We start from the raw sequence: 25,907 nt of genomic DNA, 5'->3' as shown, positions 1-25,907 counted from the left end.
CGGAATGTACCCCCGAATTTTAATTCGCACTACAATTTCCTAAAGATGTCTACACACTCCTCAGGTGAACTTAACTGATCTCGCCTACACCGATTTTAGAATTCAGGTTTCAGTATCGAATCGTTTCTCAAAGCCCAATCATTTTCTCAAAAAGCCCAAATCGAACTTCAAAAACAAAAATTCAAATTAAAGGACATAAGGTCCCATACAAAATTGGTGAATTTTATCCGATTCTGGAATTACAGATGATGAGTTTTTAAAATTCATACCGATATAGAAGATGTAAATTGTTTGGCGTATTAATTTATGGCCATTCGAATAATTTTGGGTCATGCTAGTTCCTGAATACCAGCTCTGGAAGTACCATAAATAATGACGAAAAACTCTAAAGTGGAACTTACTTTGACATCTCATGGAATGTTCAATCGATTTTCACAGGTTAAGATTGAAATTCGATACGATTTCGACATTACAGGGTAATGAGTGATTAAAATCTCAATTTGCCGTTTAAAACGACCATAATTAAAATAATGAGAACTAAAAAACCTAAGAATATCCATGCAAACAACATATGCGGATTGATAAAAAAAGGTATCATCTCACTGCTAGGTGGATTAATCACGTTTTTAAAGAGTATATATATTCAAATGGCAATTTCGAAATAACATGAATGGGAAAGATACCTTACCTTTTTGTATCGGATTTGGTTCTCTGGTTTTCTTTGCTGTATCAAGTTTACGTCTTCAGCTAGGCAGAAATAGAAAGAATGCGCCTTACTTTACTATGGGACGCTTTTTTTTTTTAATTTACCCAGTACAAAAATAGGTAGAACTCAAACGTAAATACCTCGAGTAGTTCTAAATGCTACAACATAATTCTTTTTCCATGCCCTCAGAAATATGATCACCAGTTTAAAATAAAATGGTCAACAGTGTGGGATTACTGAAAATAACTCAAACACTGATTTTTCTCTAATATATGAAAACAATTAGGAAAAATCATCACGCTTGCTTGCCTTTTTTCTCTCTCGGACGACGGTTATGAGGTAGTCTTATAACGACATTCAACCACCAGATTTGGGAACTGAATTCTTAAACTGAATCTAGGGACTAAAACTAGAACCTGGACTCTGACCTTAAGGTATAAGCCCAGTGTGTTTTAGGGCGTTTTAAAGGGCTGTTTTCACGCTTCATATCTGATTTTCTCATAAACGGTGACGAATATCAAAAAACCCAACTGACAATTTCTTAGAAAATTAGTTTAAATTAACTGACAATTTCTTAGAAAATTAGTCTTTCAACTTTTTCGTTGAATATCCTTCAGAAGCATGGATCAATAATCTAACCTGATCATGTATAGATAATTTAATTTAGAAGCGATAAGTGCATGAAAACATAGGTGCTGTCGCGATAAAAATGAAGTGAATGTTATTTTTGTGAAAGTAGGTCGATTTCTATGCTCGCGCCATTTTTTCTGCTCCAGTTTCGTGGTAACATAACGAAAAATGAGAGAGAAATAAAATCGGCTCAGAAAGGCTGCCGAACAAGCGGTAGCTTTATTGGATTTTATGTGATGTAGTCCAACTTGTAACCGAAAATGTCAAAACATTCTTGTTCACCCGGCCCATCGAGAGTCATTTTGCACGGGAGCGGGTCATATCACCGAAAACCATTTCAGCGAAAGTCGTTTCATCGAATGCCATTTCGCCGAAAGTCGTTTCGCCGAATGCCATTCCGCCGAAAGTCGTTTCGCCGAATAGGTCATTTCGCCGAAAGTCGTTTCGCCGAATAGGTTATTTCGCCGAAAGGGTCATTTCTCCAAAAGGGTCATTTCGCCGAAAGGGTTATATCTCATACATGTTATGTCTTCTGTATAACTGATGTGGCGCAGCCACATAACCGAAGCCAGCTGAGTCGGCCGCCGACCCGCCGTCGGAAGCGGCGGCCTCTTGCGTACAAACCTGTAACCGCCTCGTTTGCCCGGTCTACTCAAAGCTAGGACTCTTTGCTTTAGTTAGGTCTGAACGAGCGGTAGCGAGGTCGGACAGCACATGAACCAAAACGATGTGGCGTAGCCACATTAGATATTTTTTTCATTTTCACTTAACCTATGCAATTGCTTTGATGCTTAGTAGCTAATAGTCAACAAGTTTTCTTGGGAACTACAATGGTAGGTCAACAAAACGGGCGTCAACGCTATCATCTTTCGTTTGTCTTCAATTTAAATCAATTCTAATTACGATGTCAAGACGTTTTCAGGATTCAGCGAAATGACGCTTTCGGCGAAATGGCTTTCGGCGAAATGACATTCGGCGAAATGGCATTCGGCGAAATGGCATTCGGCGAAATGGCATTCGGCGAAGTGACCCATCCGGCGAAATGTCATTCGGCGAAATAACCCTTTCGGCGAAATGGCTTTTGGCGAAACGGCTTTCGGCGAAACGGCTTTCGGCGAAATGGCTTTCGGCGAAATGACCCTGATCCATTTTATCAAACTTAATAATACCTACAAATTACAATAAAAAAAACTTGAGGAAAACAGATTGAAAAATGATATGCGAATTCAAATAAGTTATAAAAATCGCGAAAAGCAATCACAGATACGGGACTCGAACCCGTAGCTACCTCCTATCCGGGGAAATTGTTTTTTCAATTAAACTATCCTGCATGTGAGGCACACGAAGAAACAGACTAATTGGGGTCTGCAATAGCTGGCGGAGGGGTTGCTATAGAGATATGACTAGAGTTGAACGGCGTGGCACCCGAGCTGAAAATGCTCGGTTCTTCTATTCAATTCAGAATTAGGAATAGTTTAAGTACCGTTTCCTCCGAAAACATGTTATTTTTAATTCCACTTATTATTTAAACAATATTTTCACTTCGGTGCCAGTTGAAACAGTGTTTCGCAAATAGCATTAACTTTACGTTTGCTTAGCAGTTCAAATTGAACTGTTTAAGTTTGCACTAAGCTGTTCAATTTGAACTGCTCTGCACTGACGAGTCAAAGACGAAACGTAAAGAAAAGTAATATTTCCAAGTTATATTATTTACCGTTAAAAGTACATATATTAAACTCCATAAAAAAATAATTCTTTTTATTTTTTCATTATGGAGGCTCTTTCTTGGAAACCAATCGTCAGAAAGCAAAAAATCGTCAGCAGTTTGAAAGAACCTGGCCTTAATAGGCGAAACGATTTTCATGTTATTTTTCCAATCTCTTTTTCTCGTTTGATACTAATCAAATTTATTGACTTTTGTTGTTTATTCACTATTTTTAGTAAACATGCGTACTGCAAAATATACTGTTTTTTTCATAATCGATGTACTGTATTTTCTTGATTTTTATGTCAAATGTAAATGCTACTAATAGTAATTTTCATTGACTTAAAATAGACGAAAATGACGAGAAATTACTGTTACTCTCATCTTCGCTGGCAAACTATGAGAACGAAATCCATGTCCAGTCAATGACATAAGCGGGACAGTAGTTTCAAAATTGTGTTTATTGCTTTCATTTGCCCTTTCAGTCATTTGCAGTCTTCAATGAAAATCCCATAGTATGCAGTGTCGATATTCAACCGAAGCTGTGAGAATCGAAAATGGCAGAAAAAGGTTTCACAATAAGTTTTAACTGTTGGTGCTCCAATTTGTAGTAGTTTTGGTTTCCAAAGATGTTTTGGAATGTAATTACTTCGATTTGTCATATTTTAGTCACTATTTATAGCCAAGCGTCACAGATTTTCAATACATCGATGAATAAATGAGAATTGAAATTCTGCTGATGCACCATGAAGTTCTGGTGTCAGTCATTTACGAATGAGATAGTAAAATATTGAAAATGAGACTGTGGGATTGGATTCTTTCATTGAGAATGCGTGACAATGTTAAGCTCTGATCCTACATATTCTTCCTTAACTTCCTCGTTTCCTCTTTCAAACTCGCCATTCCCCACCACAATCATACCCTCACACCCCTAGTACTAACCGTATAAAACATCCGTTCTTTCTGAATCAACCTGTAAATCATAAATCACAAAAAAATTAACCAGAATTTTGTAATAACGCAATTCTTTAAAATTTATATACCAAAAAGTCGTATAGAAAACAGGCGTGCTGACGCTCTAAGGACATGTTCACGCGTGTTCCAGTTCTAGATGCATAATTTTTGTCAATTTTAAATTTAAAATTTGGGAATTATAACAAGAAAAACTGGCAGCCCCAGCAGCCTTTTAATCGTGTTTCAAAAATACAAAAAATAGAACGGTAAAGTATACCAGTTTAAAATTTGACAGTAGAACTGTTCGAATAATTTAAACTAGAACGGCTGGCTGGGGATACGTTTGTCTCAGTTTTAGTTCTATTATAGATTGTCCATATAAAACTTCCATTTACAGAATTTGCTCTAACATTTTAACGAACTAAAACAGAACTTCGTTTCCAAGGGAAATCCTTCTTCTTTAACATAGCTACAAGATCGCCCGATAGGATTGAACGTCATTTCATCGAAATCCCCGAAAGCTTTGCTTAGTTATTTGAATTTCAATCCTTTCAATCATATCCATTTCATAACCTTTCGAAACGAAACGAAATTTCTCCTTCTTCTTCTGCTAAGGACTAACCAGTTTCCAATGGGTGCGGTTAATATTCTTCTTTTCCGAAACGGACTGCCTTGGCCGAACTGGCAAGCTGTAAGATTATGAATCCGAGATAACCCATTTTTTTCTGTCACGCTGCTGGATATCGCTTTTGAGTAGCAGCCATAAAGCAACTGCGTCCAGTTTTTCGTTCTCGTGGCACATGCAATCATCGCCATCGTCAAGATTATCCAAATGAATAGTTCCTTTTTTTCTCCTCTCCCACCTCTGAACTTGGCGCTGTGAACTGCTAGCTGAAAACTACACTCGCTTTACTTTTTCCTCCTTGTTGCTAAAATTCCAACCGAAAGCATGCTGCTGCCCATAGGTTGGAATAGAAAACGAGTGCGAGAAACACAGATCATCATTAAGATAAAACTTTGTTGGCAACGAGTACAAGTATATCTGGGAAAAAGGACTAAGTTCATAGAGTTGATTGTTTTCAATTGGAATAAAAACTAGTTTTAGGGTTCTTTGCCAGTTCGTTGGAGACAGATTCCTACTAAGCCTTAGGTGGTCAGTATTTGACCTAGATTCAACTTCGTTTGATATGGAATGACAAGTTAAAGAATCTTTGATGTATGCAAGGATGTTATTGTACAGTTTTGTACTACACACCAGTTGGATGTTAAAAAATTCTGTCAGATGAAGGAAAAAAATCGCACGGAATAAGAAAACTCCTTACAATTCGTTAGATTGCACGTGCTCTGTCAAGTACATCTTTTTCGAAGCAATTATTTTCCGTCATATGAAAGATTAAAAATTCCGCTCAGCTCGGGAACCGACTAGACAGCCTGCCGGGAAGTGTGCTATTGGCACATTGATGAAACACAAGTTTCATCTTCCGATTTTCGATCAGCAGCTGAACTGCCACCCCAATCGGAAGCTAGTGACTTGGAAAATTTCTACTGTTATTATTGCTGCTGTCGCTGTCGAAAGAAGCGAAAGCTGTCCAGCACTCTCGCCACCCATCCCCATCTCGTCTTACCTAAGCAGCAGCAATTTATTTGAAATTGGAAGCATTTTAGAATGTACGGCGTGCGGTGATGCGGGGAAAGGGTAAACCGTACCGGGATAAGCGTGCACTTCATAACTCCAGCAAAGGGATGATGGTTCCGTTTTTTCTGCAGCAGAATCGGATGAAAACCGAGAAACCTCTCAGATGCGTGGTTTTTGCTTGCCATATCACTTCTCACTTGTGCGATGCGGTTGCCAAGTACCAATTGAAGATGCCTGCTAGGGATGTGCGGAATAATATCGAATCTCGTTGGAGGTTAAATGTGTTCGATTGTGCTCCTATTTTTATATGAAATATTTCAACTGTTAAACGTGTTTTATATGTTATTATATTTTATGCATTGACCATATTATGTTCGAGTCGGACTGTGTAAAACCATATTTATTAAAAGCAGCATGGAATGTATTTAATGGGGGGGTAGGATCTAACACTTTTGAAAAATCATTTTTTATTTTCTTTATATTTTCTTATAGTAAAATATTTGAAGAATTTTCTGTGAAATTTTCAAGCCTATTGGAACGAAACTCTGGAAGTTATGGACCTTTATTTATGGCTATCTCATTCTACGAAGAAGCAAGAGCTCGGTGCACAGGCCTAAGATTTCTACTTCGATTCACTTCAAAACTTGACAAAACATTCTTGAAATGTTTCGTTATGATAAATTATAAAAGAAAAAATATGATTTTTTGAAAATGTTAGACCCTACGGGCTCCCTGGAGTAATTAATTGTGTTCACCTTTAAACGCGTTTTCCTCGAAAGCAGGTTTTGAAAGTCCGTGTCAATCGTCATTCAAAAACTACTGCACCATTTTTTTTTTTTCAAATTTTGCCCACACTTTCTACATACAAAAAACCAGACCCCAACGTTTTCCTTTTTGTTGTTTGTTACTTTGGGGAGGTTTAACAGCTATAAAATGGCGGATTTTTTCGTGAAAAATCGTAGTTTTCACTTTAAACAACCACCAAAAATTGAAAAAATTAAAAAAATCTTACAAAAACGTTGTGGCCTAGAAAAACTTCTACTCTAACTATGCTATGATCGTTTGTTCACTTCTGATTAGTCTGCGCTGAGATACAGTGGACACCGCAAATTATGATTTTTAAGAAGCGTTCTCGAAAACACCTCTTCCCCGACTTATTTCTCAATATTTTTCCACGAAAAAATAACAAAATGTTGTTCGAATGATGCTTTTTATCATGCAAAACATTTGAATTTATTTTGTTGAACGATAATTCTGGAAAAAATTCGCCTTTATATAACGAGAGTGAGTCAAAAATATAAAATGGAAATAAATATCCAGCAACTGTAGGTCGTAGTCGAATTTCTGGGAGCGTTAGACGGAAGTCGCCACTCGAACGAATTGTGGGAAAATGCGAAAAGGATCTACTTATGCGGAAAGTTTAAACTTGTAAAAATGTTTAGTGGTTCAATGTTAATTCATCTGTATTCCATTCAATGTTTAGCTTGATAACAACTAAAAATATAATGTGTAAAAGGTACTTCAGTTTGATTCCTCTGGTAGAAGATAGACAAAATATCAATTTAAAAACCTTTTTTAATCCACTTAGTGGTGTAATGATGCCTTTCTCATATCACTCATTCTGTCATATATAATACTGTGGTATTCTTCTAAATAATTTTCTTCGATTTATGAAGGAATAACCGGAATCGCTTTGTCTGGCTGTCTACTGATAATGTCTATACAATGGAGTAGATTTGAGGCCCGTTTGGATAATTTTTCTATTTCAAGTGTTTATACGTTATATACAACAAAAGATATTCACGATAAAATATTTAGCACTCTCTCAGAGGGTGAATCTTGAAATGATGCCCCATGGTTATTCACGACAAAATTGGTTGACCGGTCGCCTAGAAATTCGAGTGCATTTGTTTCAATTTTTGTACATTTTACCCTGTTACTTTCGAACCGAAAGCTCGATTTGAATATTATAATATTCATATAATATTCTATAACAGTCTATGGGACCAAGAGACTTTTCATTGGAATCTAAGATTATGAAAATCGGCTCAGCCGTTTCTAGGAAATTGGAGTGATTTCTGATTTGGAGTACATAATTACTTTTTTTTCGATACTTCCGGAATCTGGAACGAAGTTCCGGTATACCCATAATCAATGTATTTGGTCATCAACTAACCAAATCTGTCAGGAATTCCATATGGGACTATGAAATTTTTTATTTGAGCCTAAGCTTGTGAAAATCGGTCATGCCATCTCTGAGAAAAATGAGTGACATTATTTGACACATACTCACACACATACATACACAAGCAGACATTGCTCAGATCGATGAACTGTGTCGAATGGTATAGAACACTTTTCCCTCCGGGCCAATTTTTACTAGTTATGTTTTCAAGTGATTGCATACACTAAACTATGTAAAACAGGTAATAAGTGTACTTTTATATTGATGATAATACCAACAAGTAGATACAAATTGAATGAAAGAATTACAGATTTACATATTTTTCATCTTAAAAATATAGATTTATACGTGGTAACCATGCACGCAATACGAAATTGAACAAAGCACGATGCGAACGGATCAAAGTGCTGGTTTATTTTTCTTCCGTACCAGAATTGCATCGCCGCACAGTGATGCCTCTTCATACAAAAGTTGGCAAAAACCTTGAATACGTCGATAAGCATTAGTTAGCTGGATGATTTTTTATTAATAATTTAAGGTCTCTGAATATATTTCCATCTTGATAATGTATGAAAAAATATTCGATCCACCTAAAAGTAACATAATGCACCGTTCGCTACGGACCGGAAAATGACGACTTTTTTTAAATAAATTAACTTGTGTATTTTTTATTTATTTTGTGATTGAGCAGAAACTTTCACTAACGTTTCCAAATAATGATTAAACCTGTGAGGAAAATGTATACATTGTGGAAAAAAACTGTTTTTCTTATATCTTGAAAACATCAATTTTCTCCAGAACGGCTTATGTTAACATTTTTATTTTCTGATATGTTTTAACTTACTGATGAAGTTTATTGTATTATGAGTAAAGATGGGAGAGTAACAATCAAAAAAGTGTTTTCTTTTTGTTTTTCGCAAAAATATTATTTTTTTGGAAAATGCTCTGCATTTTGCCTTTTTTTAAATTTTTGACTTTATGAAAGAACACAAACACAAGTACAAAATAAAGTTTGGTTAAATACCACCGCTTTACTAATAATAGTGGATTCTTATTATGTTAAAGTATCTTAATTAACTATGTAAAATGGAAAATGAACGAAAAAAATGACGCTGAGCAAACATGAATCAAGTGGTTTTCGTGGTTCAAATTTGGGAATTTTTTATATGGACTACAAGAAAGTTCCGGACATCAGAAAAAGTGCATGTGGTTGGATGAACTGGGCGCTATTTATTATGAGCTACTCAAATTAGGTGACACCATCAAAGCAAAGTCCTGGCATTGCATTCCTTCCGTGGAATTTGGCCTTTCTGTTTCAACAGAATTGGCAGCCGATTCATAGCATACAGAATCATTGCATGGCTAGTGCTACGATCCTATTGACACTAAGAATCCTTACAGGTCGAGATTCGAACATACGAAAACTGGATTGTGAGACCAGTGTCCTATGCATTGAATCGCCAACCCGGACTGACACCATCACTGGTTCCATATACATATTACACTTGCTGTGTTTGGACAGAGCATTGCATGAAAAGCGAACGTAACATGAAGATCTTCATGGCATAGTATTTTTGCTTCATGGCAATGCAAGACTCCATGTTTCGAAAGTTGTGAAAGCTTTTTTTCTGTAATCGCTGCAATGAAAAGTTCTACCAAAGGCGCCAATTTTTATCGGATATTGTTCCATACGCAGGGCCGGTGAAAGAGGTGGGTACGGTGGGTAGTGCTACCGACCCGAAAATTCCAAAGGTGGGTAATTACCCACCTGAAGTTTCCAGCGAAAAGCAATGGCAATAATAGTATTATTCAAACCAAACAGAATATTTTTATTGTAACTCGGAATAGTAAATAAAATCAAAATTATAAAATACGAGTAAGGCAAGAAGTGACAAGCAAACAGAAGTCTTTTAGTAACTTAACATTCATCTTCTAGTAGAGAAGTTGAGCTTAAGTATCTAATCAATGCAAATAAAACAGTACTCAACCGTCGACTTACTCTCATTCGAGCCAACTATTTTTCTTTGGAGTATCTTTTGAGATCAGTAAATGGCAAGTAGTCACTGGGACTAGGTTATTGAGAATATGATGGACGAAGAAACAGATTGGAGCCCAATTCGTTCAATTTAGCCATTGTTTTCATTGACTTGTGGCACGGTGCATTGTCTTGGTTAAATATAATGGATTCTTCCTCGTATGCGACTGTTTATTCGATTTCGCTCTTTAAACGCATCAATAATTCAATAAAATGATCACTTTTGATGGTACTTTCCATTCTGAAATAGTCGATGTTAATTATCCTCGACCATCTAAAACCTGACGCTATGATTGTTCCGGCTACCTGTTGCGTTTTTGGATGGCTTTCTCCGTCTGAATGCGGATATGATCACGGAGAAAAATTTTGAATCCATGTTTCGTCCATTGTTTTATACCAACGCAACACAACACAAGAAATACTTTTCATTGCGACTAAACAGTGCCAAACAACTCTTTGGATCGTTTATGCATTGTTACTTTTGTTCTATTGTGAACGAACATGGCATCTATTTGGAAAAGACCAAATTCATGCTCAGATTTTCGCGTAAGATCGTAAAAGCATATCTAGTTGATGTGCTAACCATCTCAGCACGTCTAATCTCACGAGCTTTGGTTATCAAAATTTGCCTAATTTTTTCCGTCTGGACGACGAAATTCCAGAAATCTTTGTTTTTAATGGATCCGACTGCGAGTAACATTTCTCAACCCATAGCTGAGTGCGGAGCTAGCGCCTTTTAAGAAGCAATGTTTTATCAATACAAGGAATTCATCATGCCTATTTTTTCGTAAATTAATAAGTAACTTCACTTATGTGTCGGTAGGTTTAGTGTGTACTACAAACACGATTGACGTGAAAATTTAACACATAACATCTGCAAGTTGGTACTTTCGAGAAATAAGGTTTGTTTGACATCACAAACGTCATCTCTGGGTCATTCCCGGAATTTTTTGAACAATGTATTACGCACTTAAGCGGCTGAATTGTTTATGGATTTGTTTCGTGCGTCGTGCGATACACATTTGGATCGAAAATCAGCTGTTTCTTCGTATTCGAGAAAAATTTTGATGACCTCGATCATGAGTTGGCGGTTCAATGCATAGGGCGCTGGTCTTATGAGCCAGTCTGTTGAAAAAGAACGTCAAATAGTTCTTCAAAGGGAATGTTTCCGATAATGGAGAACTGGATGAACGAGTCCAGCACCTTCTATCAGTGATTTTAAAACTAGTTAATAGTTTTATGTTCTATTCGTTGTTTAAATGCGCAATTTCGTTTCAAAACAACATACCGAAAATACTTTAGATCGAAATTTCATGCAAAGTTATACCGAAACAAAATTTTGTTAAAAAATGACCTTTCTCATTTCTACTTATACATTAATTCTTCGAAATGATGGGTCGTACCCCCCGTACGAAAAATTACCCGCCTGGGCTTAACATGTTTCACCGGCCCTGTCCATACGGTCGCCATTTGCTCCAATTCTTTGCGCATAATCAGGTGAGTTTCAAAAACTACGACACCACCAAAAATTGAATCGATGCATTCATCGAATCAGAGGAAAATGAATTTCTCAAACGTGGTATCCGAGTCTTACCAAAAAGATGACAGAAAGTGGTACATATCGATGGACTATACTTTGAAAAACGGTACTGCAATGATACTCTCACTAAAAATCATGAAACTTAGCTACTAATTTATTCCCAACGCATATAAATAGATTTATATAACGACATTTATTTAGGTGTTATGTTATGTATGTTATAAATATTCTGATTTTATTTATCATATAGCCGTTTATTTAAATTTTACTCACACCGACTTCATTTTCAAAAGTATAGCCCTTGTCTTTGTGATATTTATGTCGACCCCGCAAACAATTAAAAATAACCTTTAAGGTGCAGAGATGTGCAGGGTCGCATAATGGTTTTTGAAAAGTAGAGAAAAAAATGCTATAAAATCAAATACTATTGAACAGTGGCAGAGCTTTCCTACCTATATGGAACTCTAAAAAACATCATCGTCTCAGTCTTATAATACAAACGAATGTTGTTTACTGTCCGACGTTTCGGCCTTCGATGTAGGCCTTTTTCAAGGAAAACTGTAAATTTTTCTTTATTGTGTTACATTGACAAAAACATAAAGCGTTGAACAAATAATATAATGTAAAAACTTACTAAAGTCTATCGTCAAAATGTCGATGTTTGATGCTACCTTGTCTGGTCAATTTTGCAACATGCTTTGAGATACTACGGAAACAAATGGTCATTTACATAATTACTGAATCAAAAATTATTTATAACAACTCTTACTATTGACTGCATAACATATATTTTGTTTGCATAAATTACGTACAGTGTCACAACTACTTAACTTAACGACTATTCTGAAGCTTTCATCATGATGATGGAAAAACAATGAGCTTATCAACCTTATTAAGTAACGTTATCGTTGAAAAGCCCAGCAAAGTGCTATGTAGAGTAAAGTAGTGTTGGTGTTCATCGGAGAGTTGTCATTTCTTATCGTATTTGATGGATTTGATAGAATGTAGAATACCAGCGTGTGGTGATGGATTTTCAGTCAATTTCGAAAATTGATTAATGTGGGATCGATGACCACTGAGTCTGGTTTTCAGTTGATTGGTTGTCATTCAAATGTATGAATTTTCACAATCATTGCAGGGAATGCTATAGATAACGTTGGATTGTTTTAATGGATCAACAAAATCTTTAATCGGTCGGAGTAGAGATTGTGTTGTTCTAATCGGTCTATGACTCAGTTTTATCGTTGGGAAGTCCGGTTGTAGTGATTTTGTTATTTATTTGCTAAGAATGGGTATGAAGGGTATAGTGATTAGCCGGTTTATGAGTGATGATGGATAATCATTTTGCTTCAGATGTTGGTATATGATATGTTTTTGTTGGTCTGCTGATTTATTTGTAGTTAAAGCGGTAATTCGTTTTATGAGATTTAGGGCTACATTGATTTTCATTGTCATTGGATGAAACGAGTGATAGTTTAACAACCATCCAGATGCTATAGGTTCGGAATACCACTGTGTTCTTATGGTTTGATCTTCATTTCGTATTAGTAAAGTGTCCAGAAAGGGTAGTTTTTGTTCTGATTCTACTTCTACGGTAAATTGGATGTTTGCATAATAGCTGTTGAATTTGTCTAATGTGTATTGGACTTTATCGTGAGGTAACGATAAAATTATATCGTCAACATTTTCGCAGAGCACCGGTATTTTAAACGGTACATTTTTAATCACTGTGTCGATGAGGGCTTCCAAGACTATGTCAGCTTATATTGGTGATACCGGTTCTTTTGAAAATTGCTCCTGCCACCAACAATATTCATTTTCCCGTTAGTCAAACGAAAAACCTGAACATCCCTAACTCGCATTCGCTGATTTCATCTCTGTGCTGTGCTGCATCCTTCCTATTTTGCTCGCAAAGTAAAACAAATCACGTACGGGGATGATGGAGGGATCATTCAGTTTTCAATATTCTGGCAGGCAACATGACATATATTCCCGCACACTCACTCTTCGAAAGACGACGGCGATGGCAACGAGCGGATCAAATGCTCGGCAAAGTCGACGGCAGATGGATGAAAGATGATTGAAAGCAGGAAGCATATAATAAATCGATTAATCCTTCTGGTTTCGACAGTTTCCCAAGACGCGCGTCACGCGTTGAAAGTTTTGAACGGATCGGGATTGTGGACCTGATGTCACGGGCGAGGTTGTTCTATTAGTTGCGTTGACATATGGGGTGGAATCAATCGGGGCGCTTTAAAACTGATTGACCCTTATTCGATAGAAAACCGCTCGGTGCTGATCTGTTTGCAGAAGTGGATTACTAATTGCTGCATTTTTTTCTTTCTGTTTTAATTTCAGATTCGAGCAACAAGGCTTCAGTAGTTCAGTTTAGTGTGTATTTAGAAACTAGTGAACAGAAACAGTTAATCTAAATCATGACTAAAGCTGTTCGCTGCCTGCTGGTTTTCCTTCTGCTAGGACTAGCCAAAGCCAACAATGATGCGGTTACTGAAGAACTTTCACCAGGTGAGTCTAATCTAATCAAGAATAAAACTGGAAATGATGAATTGTATGGTGATTAATAAATTCAATTACGCCCTAAATATTCCACTCTTAAAATTTTATCTCACTTCCTAGAAGGCGACACTGCATCGCTCCATTTGTTAAATATTCTTCATGAATTATCATAACAATGTGCCACTAATTGCGCGTCCTCCGCGCGTAGGCTTGCGAAATGCGAGAAGAAAATTATATTCCCAGTGCAATTAATGCTGGTACTGTGCCCGATCTACGTCTTGAATGTCAAATTAAAAATAATTCTGTCTCATTTGCGAGGCTTTTCATTGCGTGCCCACAATATGCCAACCGCCTCCGTGCTTCCACTCGTAACCACTCCGGTTAAACCGTTGGCCTTCGAGCGTTTCGTCCGAATATGAATAATAGATAATTTAATTCAATTATAATTGCTAGTTCGGAGGCGCAGGTGAGCGATGACGAAGAGTCACTTTTCCATGGCCCCGGACGGTGCGAAAAACAAGGAAATGATACAACGAACGCGTTGAGGAAATTACTCTGTGGAAAGTTTTTTTTTCACGTTGGTCTTTCTATAGGTACATAGATACAGTTTTTTTTTGTGCCACAACTCAGTCTCGTAAAACTCGGAAAAGGATATCATAGCCGAGTGACTGCGAATGGAGCGAGGTGTGATAATTTCCGTACCGCATACAGTTTGCGGTGGGGCGTGATATTAGGGTGTATGTGTGCATGTATATGTTTTTCAATGCACTGCATTGATGATGACGTTCACCTTTTGTGAAAATATTAATTTCAAAAATGAGGCCAAGATCGGAAAGACTATCTACCTGCCAAAGCACCGAAGGCTTCCTTCCATCCCGGTTGATGGTTCCGACTGGGGAAGAGTGTGACAAAAAGCGACACTGGCTACATCTCCATCATTATCTATTATAACGGAGCTGACCTCTTTTAAGTTATTCAACCGCAACATTCCAGGTCGCAGCAATTCGTTTATTCCTTTCTTGCTTTGAAGTTTTTCGTATACACGTTGGCCCGCTTCAGCAAGGGTTCACGACTCAAATTTGCAAAACGAAAACACCGAAAAAATGTTGTCAATATCAAACATGAATAAGCAACGAAAAATGTCAATAGCATGGACTACGGAATTGCATTTTTTGCTCGCTCCATAAGAAAAATTATAGAAAAATTTTCAATCTGGAATGTAACAATTCTTAAAGGAACATCCAAGATTCGCTTTAATTCCTAATAAAAATTTAAGTTAAAAGAGAAAAAACAAAATTGATCTACAGACTAACCATGAGTTGTTTTCGGATAATATCCTCTTTGAAGTAGTTTAGTTAAAAAACCAAGCTCATAGGGATATGTTCTACATATTATTTCGTTAAACAGATTTTTTCAGGAACAAAAAACCTGAAAAAATTGGTATTGAGTGTACAGGTGAACAGCACAACTGTAGTTAAAATGAAACCCTGGGGAACTAGTTATGATGAAATCAAAGTTTTTTTTACTAGAATAATATTATGGCCTGTTTACGAGAGCTTAAAGTAACGGAATGTATATTTTCAATAAAACAAAAATGTTGTTTTACCACTGGATCATTGTTATTCCATTCCTTGGGGGAAACGCATTCTTATTGTTATCCATCAAATAAAAGAGGGAAAATGATCAGCTTTTCACAGAAACATGGTCGTGCAACATGGTTGTGTCTAACTAGTGATATTTGTTCAAACGTTGAACTCGCTGCAGACCAAAGCAGGTGTAACTTGTTGTTCATTGGATGCAGATGACGTTGTTGTTGACGAGAGTATTTAATTGTAAAGCTCTGCATCAAATGTTCTTAGGTAGGTCGGTGCCGCTGATAAATAAATTTAATATCCTTGATAGTAGATACACTTTCGTCTGTTTTCTCTAAAGACTTGCCATATTGAACGGTTTTCTGACAGTATTGACACGTGGCTTGCTTGTTGTCGTAGGCAACCAGCGGTCTACATGACCGTCTTCCATCTTGATCGAAAGTCACATAAAGACTGTCCCAGAAAGTATGGACGCAACTAAAAACCGCTGCCATTTCGCCATGGTTCAGAATCTGACAATTTTTATGGCTGCATCCTGTTGTTTATACTCTTCACTAACCACTTGTGCAGTTGTTTATTCGTTTTCATTAGTTTGTTTCGAAATGCGTGGACTTTCAGCAGAACAACGTCGAAAAATTGTGTACAAATGGTGCACAGATCGCGGACTGTCACTGAGAAAGATGGCAGAAATGCAATCAGGAAGTTCGGTGAGGATAACATCTTTGAGGATAAACCGAAACCGGGTCGAAAAAAAGGTACTGCTAACCCCCAGTTAAATAAACGTATACTGAAGGCGTTCGAGCAAACGAAGGAGGTTTCAGTTCGGGATGTGGCCAAAAAAGTAGGCACTTCGAAGTCAAATGTTCTTCGTGCTAAAGAACGTTTGAATCTTCGAACCTATAAGAAGCAGAAACAACCAAAACGTAGTCCGAAACAAGAAGCATCGATCAGACCGAGGATTCGAAAGCTGTACAATACGATTCTTGCTGGAAATTTGAACTGCATAATCACGGACGACGAAACCTACGTGAAACTCGATTACGAATCCTTGCCGGGACCACAATATTATACGTTGCGAGAAGGGCAAGTGTTAAACCAGTCCGAGATATCGATTGAAGTCGAAAAATTTGGCAAGAAAGCTATGGTCTGGCAAGCAATTTGTAGCTGCGGTAAGATTTTGAAACCCTTTATCATCACTGCTTCAATGATCAACGAAATATACATCAAGGAATGTTTACAAAACGATTTCTACACATGATTCGAAGCCACAAGGATTCTGTTGTCTTCTGGTCAGATCTTGCTTCTTGCCACTACTCGAAATCAACGGTAGAATGGTATACTACCAAAAATGTCACTTTCTTCCCAAAAGACATGAATCCACCAAATTGCCCACAACTTCGGCCAATTGAGGAGTTTTGGGCATTAACGAAGGCACATCTTAGGAAACGTGTCTCGGCAGCCGAAACCATTCAATAGTTCGGAAAAGATTGGAAAAAAAGTGTCAAAACGTGTCGCCAAGAAGTCTGTACGGAATTTAATGAGGAAAGTTCGCAAGAAGGTGCGCCAGCTAGTCTACAATTAATAAGTAGCAAATGTTGAGAATAATATTCTGTTGTTGTAGTCTAATATTATCAGTATATCGTTTAAAATTTGAATATCTAACACTTGTGAATTATTTACAGCGAAATCAAAGTGCGTCCATACTTTCTGGGATAGTCTTTAAGAGGGAAAAATCTTCTACCGTTCCTACTCAATGGAAAGAATCTGTTCGTTCTTCGAATAAATCCCTGTTCAGCTCATGTAGGGTAGAGATAGATGTTTATGCAATTTTCTGGGTCTGAAACTAATCCGAACCCGAAAAATAAAAACCTCGTTCATCTGAACACGACTCGTACCCGAATAATAATAAAAATCTCTACCGGAACCTATCCCAAAACCCATCGGAATCGAATCTCATTCTCATTCCTGATCCGAAATCGAGTATTTTACATTTTCTAAACCCAAACCGACCCTTAGTAATTGGCTTAGCTCATTTCGATATAGTCCTATTGTACACAACACATTTTAGCCTTTCTCTATAGAAACGTAATAGAATTGCTGGAAAAACCGATTAGTGTTACATACCATTCGACTCAGCACAACGAGATCGGAAAATGTCTGTGTGTGTATGTGTGTATGTATCTTTTTAAAGATTTTCTTTCCGCACAATTTTATCGGAGATGGCTGAACCGATTTCAACAAACTTAAGCTCGTTTGAAAGCTACTATTGGATTTTGAATCAAGTTCGAAGATCAAGTAGCTGTCACTTCCGGTTCCATAGATATATTGGTATAACGTACGGAACCGATAAAACGCATTTTTTTTTCAACGCACAAGTTTTCCTGAGATGACTGAACCGATTTAAACAAACTTATCCTCGTTTGAAAGCTACTATTAAGTTGTAAGTCAAGTTTTAAGATCAATTGTCGTTTCCGGAGGTATAATGGTATTAGTGACGTAACTGACAAAACACGTTCTTATGTGGATACGTCTCATTTACTATGGGGCCCTTGAATTTTATTTTATCAAGGAATAAAGATAAACCGGAAGTCTCCATATTGGGTTTCGAAAGGAAGTCAATTATCTAGGGGTTAGTTGGTTTGTGCAAAAAGCACATATTTGTTTCGATTTCTTCATGTTTTGCCTTCGGTTCATCAGTGCTTAAAGTAGTTCAAATTGAACTGCCATCTCCGCCTAGCAGTTCAATTTATACCGGTATACTTTACGATGATTCAAGTTGTTCAATTTGAACTGCTTTAAGCACTGATGAGCTGAAGGTGAAACGCGAAGAAATCGACTCAAATATCGTTCTCGAATATCAAACCATCAAACCATTTCCGCATATACTCATATAGTAGTGGTTTCCATTTAATGTCAATTACTCGGAAATCATTTTCATTTAATTCAAAAATTTCTTTTTACCGAGTGGATCCACCTAGTGGTGTAATGATGACTTTCTCATATATAATACTGTGGTATTCTATTCAAAATTTTTCTCTTCGATTTTTGAAAGAGATCAAGGGATTGTTTGTGTATTAACTAGTATAACATACTAGGGTCACTATATTTCGAGAATAGCGTAGTAGAACAAATAGTTTTTAGTGAAAACAGCTTTATTGTTTTTCAAAGTATAATCGATATGATCCATGATAATCGATACACTTTTACATGCGTTCGAACCAATCAGAAAAGTATTTTTGCCGCTGTGAAGATGGTACCTCAAAAATATGGTTTTTGAATGCTTCAACAGCATCTTCTTGCGTCGAAAATCGTTGACCACGCATTTTTTTCTTGATATGCCGGAATAAAAAGAAATCATTGGGTGCTAAGTCAGGGCTGTACGGTGGATGACCCATCAATTCGATGTTTTGGCCAGTCAAAAAGACGCTGGTTTGAGCTGATGTGTGAGAGCTCGCATTGTCATGATGGAGGATTACTCGTCTTCTCCTTTTCGTTTTGTGTATTTCTCCAAAGACTTCAGGCAAACAAATGGTTGCCACATGACCCGTTTTTCCGAAAAAAAACAGGCGACCATTTGCTTCGAAGTGCTTTGTGCGCGAACTTGTGTTGGATTTGACTCGTCTTAGAACAACCACACAGTCGATAACTGTTTTGTTTCCGGCTCATACGTATCTATCCATTATTCGTCACCTGTTACGATCTTATATACGTCTGGTGATTCACCGCGATCGTATTTTTTTAACATTTTTTTTTTGCACCAATCGACACAAGTCTCTTTTTCAGTGATTGTCAAATTCTGCGGGATCCAACGAGAACAAACCTTGTTTACGTCCAGGTATTTATGCAATATTAAATGCACGCGTGTGGAACTGATGCACAAGGATCCCTCTATCTCACAATATGTCACATGACGATCTTGCATTATCGGCTCAAGCACAGCATCAAACGTTTCTGGCAAAATAACTGATTTTTGACGACATTCATAAAGACGTCGGCGACCGAACTGCGACCACAATTGAATTCACTATACCAGAGATATACAGTGGTTTTTGATGGTACTTCATTGCCATACAAAGAACCAAGTTCATCGACACACTCTTGTTGAGATTTCCATTTTTTCAGCCAAATGGATTTTTTGAACTCATTGTAAATAACACAATTAGCGATATACAATGTAAAAAATGGCAATCTTTATTTCGGTGTTGCCAAATTTTAGCTATTGACATTAGTGTGGCCAGTTCCCGAAGTATAAGCAACGGCCTACGTAGAGAATGAAACAGTTTTCTGATCGGTTAGGCCATCCATTAGAAAACGAAGTGGGTTCACTGTTATATGTACTTCCAGCACCGGAGTACGGCCACCAACTAACATGGCGTACAAACTCTACTAGTTTTTATTCAAATTTTGAAGATTTCATACGATTTTACCATCGTACTCTTAACGTCCTACCAAAAATTACCAATTTAATTGTTGTATCCGAAAATATGCAGTAATTTTTGGTAGGACCATAAAACCTTTCATTTTACCCAAAGATTGGGAATAACGGTTTTGAGTCCAGTTTAGAAATTTTTTTACGGTTTCTGTTTCGCCCGTTTTAAGTGACGATGTACAATATTGAACACACTTTACCCTACAACTGCGGTTAGGTGATGTCCAGACTCATGTCCAATCACTACACGTTAGATGCACATCTCCTTCGAACTGGACTTTTCGAAACTAATCATTGTGCTTGTGGTGAAGGTTACCGCGATATTGACATGCGTGGGGTATCGTGATGTCAGATCTCAACTAATAAATTCCTTGCGTTCCCAAGGTAGACTATCCAATGTCCCAGTTCGCGACATTCTTGCTTGTCGTGACGTTCCTTACAAGAAACTTCTTTATTATTTCATTAAGTCCATTGGAGTTCCAATTTAAATTTCCTTTTTATGTTAGACTGTTTTCTCTTCCATGAGTTCAACCAATAGCCAGCTATCAGAGATGGCATTTCACCAGAGTTATACACGCTAGAGTCAGATTTTTGCCACACCGAGGATGAAAAAAACGAAGCACCGCACAAAGAGGAAAGCGCACTTCTTCTCAGTGTCGAATAGACAGCATTTGAGTGTGTGCTTGTGGTTAAAGCAGCTGGCGCGAGTGAAACACATTCTCTTCGCATGAATCGCTCACACGCGCTCTCGTCTAAATACACCCAAGTGACCACTGGCGCGTGATGGTGAGGGAACACTTCTGTGAACTTCAATTAATAGAGAGTAGATCTGGCCTTGCTATGAAAAATTTGCAAGGAAAACCGAAAATTTTACGATAAATTGTTTTATTTTGCTGATTTTGCGTGTCCACGCTTCATCTACGAAAACCATACAGCAGAGTGCTCACCGGCGTGTACACTTCTGTGAAAGTATCTGCATTCTCCTCAGAGAATTTATTAGCTAATGCTCTAGCACTTTGGTGCGATTCAGTGGAAGAGGTAAAAGGAAATAAACAAACGCACTCATGATGCGTGCACACTTACACAACAGTGGTGTATAAATGTGAAAGAGAAGAGCTCTCGTTGAAGTTGTCAGTGCGAGGGGAGAAATTTTGCTTGCTCTTCGTCACACAGAGGAGATAGACATCTCTGCCAGCTATCTTATATTAAATAAAAGTGATGAACTGATACAAACAAACCTGAAATAGTTATAAGATAATGTGCAAAATAAATGTATTTCATTTGATGTAATTTATAATAGCAACTCGCTTGATAAAAACAGTGTTTAGATTAACTAATGAATACTAACATACTAATATGATATTCGAAATGTATTAGGTTTAAAGTAATATGTATTGTGGATGCCACGGCGAAGAAAAACTTATGTATATTGCCTATGAAATAAACGTATTTATGAAAAAAAAATACAACTGCGGTTCAGCCATCTCTAAGAAAACCTAGTATGATAATTTGACACTTACACATCCACACACCAACACACACACACACTAGAATTGAATTCGGATCCGACTTCTGATTTCGAAACTTTAGAGTAAAGTTTGTTATAGTTGCAAATCGTCATATAGAATTCTGAATTTTGCCTAAAACTGTTTCTAATTTTGCTTGCCCATATTCGAACAAATTTTCTTGTTTTGATTCAACATTCTATGAAAAGTTTTTTTGAAAATACATCAGCAATATTTATGAGCTTTTGAAAAATCCGAGAGAAGCATGATCACACGATTAGGAAGGTTAAAACTTTTTGCTTTTCTCATATAATAAGGCTATATTCTTATAATTTCATAGCCTACTATGGAATTTCATTTGGATCCGACTTCTGGTTCCGGAGTTATATGATAATGTGTGAAAATTAAGTATAAACTGTGCACTCAGTTTTCTCGGAAATAGCCTAACCGATTCTCACAAACTGAGATTCAAACGAATGGTCTTGAAATTACTCAAAAATATCTGGAACATTTGCCCGGTTTCGGAACTAGTGTGCGATAAGTGAGAAATTTTCTATTGCATGAATATTTTTTCACAAGCGATGGTAAAAACAAGTAGAACTACTATAAAATGACTGATAAATTTTTCTAGTTTACAGAATTTATTAGTTTGTGAGCATATAAACTTGATTCGGTACTAATAGTTCCTCATTTCCTGTTCCCGAAGCACGCTACAAAACCAGTACGCACGTAAGAAGAAAACACAACTTATCTTTACAAGCAATTCACACAGCGTGCTTTGTTCAATTTAGTACACGCTATAAAGAAAACACAAAACCAACACCTAAGCTGATCACTTACTCTCTTTCCTCAGATATAGCGTGACCAATGTTTAAAAAATTAGATTCAAATTCAAGGTCTTATGATCCCATACAAAGCTTTTTGAATTTCATTCGAATACATACCTTTCGGATGAAATTCAAATTCTACATTTCTAAACTGGGTTCATTCAGTAAAAACCATTCAAGCGAAGAGGTTGTGTTTCGATTGTACTGGCTCGTGAGTTAACGGCTGCTACCGAGACAATTCTAAGCTTCAGGTAGTTAAACTGCCCATAGCAAACGCAATATTCGGGGCGTTTCCCGACTGGAAAGCTAGCAACGAAGGCCATCCCGTTCATACGCACAGAGGTGTAGAGACACAGAGGTGCGAGAGCATAGAAGTGACGAGTCACAGAGGTGCCATCGCATAAAGGTGCGAAGACGAAGGGGTGCAAAGGCACAGAGGTGCTAAAGCAACCCAGTGCTGATCTACCAGGTACCAGAATTTGTACGCTGCGTAGGATCAAAAGAAACGGCATATATCGCGAGGTGCTACACTGCAAGCATCGCATTTGATCGCCACCAAGAGCAAAAGCACTGTACCTGGGGTCAGGTACAGCAAGTGCAGTGGTGTTCACAACGACGGCAGAGCAACTGAGATAGCAGTAAACGACAGAAGACTGCCAATTGGAAACAGCAAAAGACTGCCAATTGGAAATCGTTGGAAGAGCTTCACGTCGTTCTTCACGATAAAGGAACAGAGACATCAGCTACAAGGTAGATTTAATTTAATTTATTTTTTATTTCTTATATCTGAAATTTTACTAAACATAAGTTTTTATTTTGGTATTATTAATTTACAAAAAAAATTTAATGTAATGGATGATCTCATGGAAGATCATCCGAATCCGATTCCGGATACTAGTAAAAGTTTAAATACTCCGAGGGCTAAACATTATCCACAGGGTACCACTGGGCCATGGATAGTCTATCTTCGAAAAAAAGAAAAGATTTTAAACTTGATGCAAATTACAAAGGATTTGACATCACATTTCTCTGAAGTTAAAGAAATCTGTAAGGTTAATAGAGATAAAATTCGAGTTGTAGTTAACGACTTGAAACAGGCAAACGATATTGTAACCTGTAAATTATTTGCTATTGAATATCGAGTTTACATTCCATCGAAGGAGGTAGAAATTGACGGTGTTGTGACTGAAGCAAGTCTGACAGCAGATGATTTACTTAAAAATGGAGTTGGCCGTTTTAAAAACTCCATGCTTGAGGGAGTTAAGATACTCGAGTGCAAACAATTGTACTCAGCATCTATTGTCGATGGAAAAAAGTCTTATCGTCCCTCAGATTCGTTTCGCGTAACATTTGCCGGATCTGCATTGCCTAGCCATGTCTATATCGATAAAATTCGTCTTCCTGTTCGGCTTTTCGTACCGCATGTTATGAATTGCACGAACTGTAAAAAATTCGGACATACAGCTACTTACTGTAGTAATAAGTCCAAATGTATCAAATGTCAAGGGCCTCATAAGGATAATCTTTGCGATAAAGATGTTGAAAAATGTGTTTATTGTGGGGAAAGCCCTCATGATGATCTTTCAGTGTGCGCTGCATTTAAGCTGCGTAAAGACAAAATGAAGCTTTCTTTAAAAGCACGGTCTAAGCGCACATATGCAGAAATGCTCAAAACGGTCATACATGTCTCCCCTTTGGAAACCGAAAACGGTTTTTCAAATCTTGCGGAGCCAGAGGAATCTGACTCTGACGGAAATAGTGAAGATACCTCGTTTGTCACTCCTCAAGGGTCTGTTAAGAGGAGATTAACAAACCACAAAATACCAAAAAAGACACCTAAAATTATACCTTCAAAAAAAGATCCCCGTGTTAAAGCTAAAAAGCCAAATTTAAAACCAAAAACTGTGCCTCCTGGTTTGTCAAATTCACAAACCAATCCAGGAACTAGCTCAAGAAAAGACAATAATCCAGTGGGCTCCATTTCACATTCACCAACAGGATTACTGAAATTTTCGGAAATTGTAGAATGGATTTTCGCTGCATTCAATATTTCTGAACCTCTAAAGACCATCATAACAGCATTCCTTCCAATAGCTAGAACTTTTTTGAAACAGTTATCAGCTCAATGGCCAGCTCTTACAGGTTTTGTATCATTTGATGGATAATTTATCATCCGCCGCAAATGATTCAATCACTGTCCTGCAGTGGAATTGTCGAAGCATCATGCCAAAACTTGATTCATTTAAAGTTTTGTTGCATAGTCAAAAATGTGATGTATTTGCTTTGTGCGAAACATGGCTTACATCAAACATAGCCTTAAATTTTAATGACTTTAACATTATACGTCTCGACAGAGACTCCCCGTATGGTGGAGTGCTTTTAGGAATTAAGAAATGTTATTCCTTTTATAGATTAAACATTCCTTCGACTTCTAGTATAGAAGTTGTTGCTTGTCAAATAAACATTAAAGGAAAGGACATTTGCATTGCTTCGGTATATATTCCTCCAAGAGCTCAAGTTGGACAACGACAGCTTAATGAAATTGTCGAAGCCCTTCCTGCTCCACGTTTGATTTTAGGAGATTTCAATTCGCACGGAATGATGTGGGGTTCCGTTTACAATGATAGCAGATCATCTCTAATATATAATATTTGCGACAATTTTAGCATGACGGTACTAAATATGGGTAGCATGACACGGATCCCAAGACCTCCTGCACGTCCAAGTGCATTAGATTTATCTCTTTGTTCGACTTCAATTCGACTAGATTGCACCTGGAAAGTATTTCCTGATTTACATGGTAGCGATCATTTACCAATCATCATCTCAATTAGCAGTAACAAAGGCATTGCTAATTCAGTTAATATTCCATATGATTTGACAAAAAATATTGACTGGATTAAATACCAAAGTAATATTTCAAGTGTCTTAACTTCAATGGAAGAGCTTCCCCCACTTGAAGAATATGACTTCCTCGTTTGTTCGATTCTGGAGGCCGCAGAACAAGCCCAAACCAAACGATTTCTTGGTCCATCGTCTAACAGAAGACCTCCAAATCCTTGGTGGGACAAAGAGTGCTCAGATGCTAAACACGCGAAACAAAATGCTTTCAAGACGTTTTTAAAACGAGGAGGAGGAACTCCTCAGAATTTTGAAAAATTCTTGGTTTTAGAAACCAAGTACAAGAACATACTTCGGGTTAAGAAATGCAGCTATTGGAGACATTTTGTGGAAGGTTTGTCAAGAGAAACCTCAATGAGCACTCTTTGGAATACGGCCAGACGAATGAGGAATCGTAACGTAGGAAATGAGAGTGAGGAGTACTCGAATCGATGGATATTTGATTTTGCGAGGAAAGTTTGTCCAGATTCCGTTCCTACGCATAGCATTGTTAGGGAGTCTTCTTCAAATGATGATTCCATTGATAGCCCCTTTTCAATGATGGAATTTTCCATAGCACTCATGTCTTGTAACAATAACGCTCCTGGATTGGACAGAATTAAATTCAACTTGGTGAAGAATCTGCCCGACCTCGCAAAAAGACGTTTGTTGGAATTGTTCAACAAGTTTCTTGAGCAAAATATTGTTCCACCTGACTGGAGACAAGTGAAAGTTATCGCCATTCAAAAGCCGGGGAAACCAGCTT

At 37.4% G+C, this 25,907-nt stretch overlaps 1 protein-coding gene across 1 annotated transcript in view; it reads left to right on the top strand.

Moving 5' to 3' along the window:
- LOC131438427 (semaphorin-2A) overlaps window positions 1–25,907 on the top strand; it is a 250,567-nt gene that overhangs the window by 5,071 nt on the left and 219,589 nt on the right. The window contains exon 2 of the mRNA XM_058608443.1: window positions 13,750–13,917. Coding sequence (XP_058464426.1) covers window positions 13,827–13,917 — 91 coding nt within the window. The 5' untranslated portion in view covers window positions 13,750–13,826. The remainder of the gene's footprint in view (window positions 1–13,749; window positions 13,918–25,907) is intronic.

This window comes from Malaya genurostris, chromosome 3 (assembly GCF_030247185.1).
Source record: "Malaya genurostris strain Urasoe2022 chromosome 3, Malgen_1.1, whole genome shotgun sequence".
NCBI lineage: Eukaryota > Metazoa > Arthropoda > Insecta > Diptera > Culicidae > Malaya > Malaya genurostris.
Note: the sequence above shows the minus strand (reverse complement) of the source record. Positions and strands in the feature narration are given on the sequence as shown.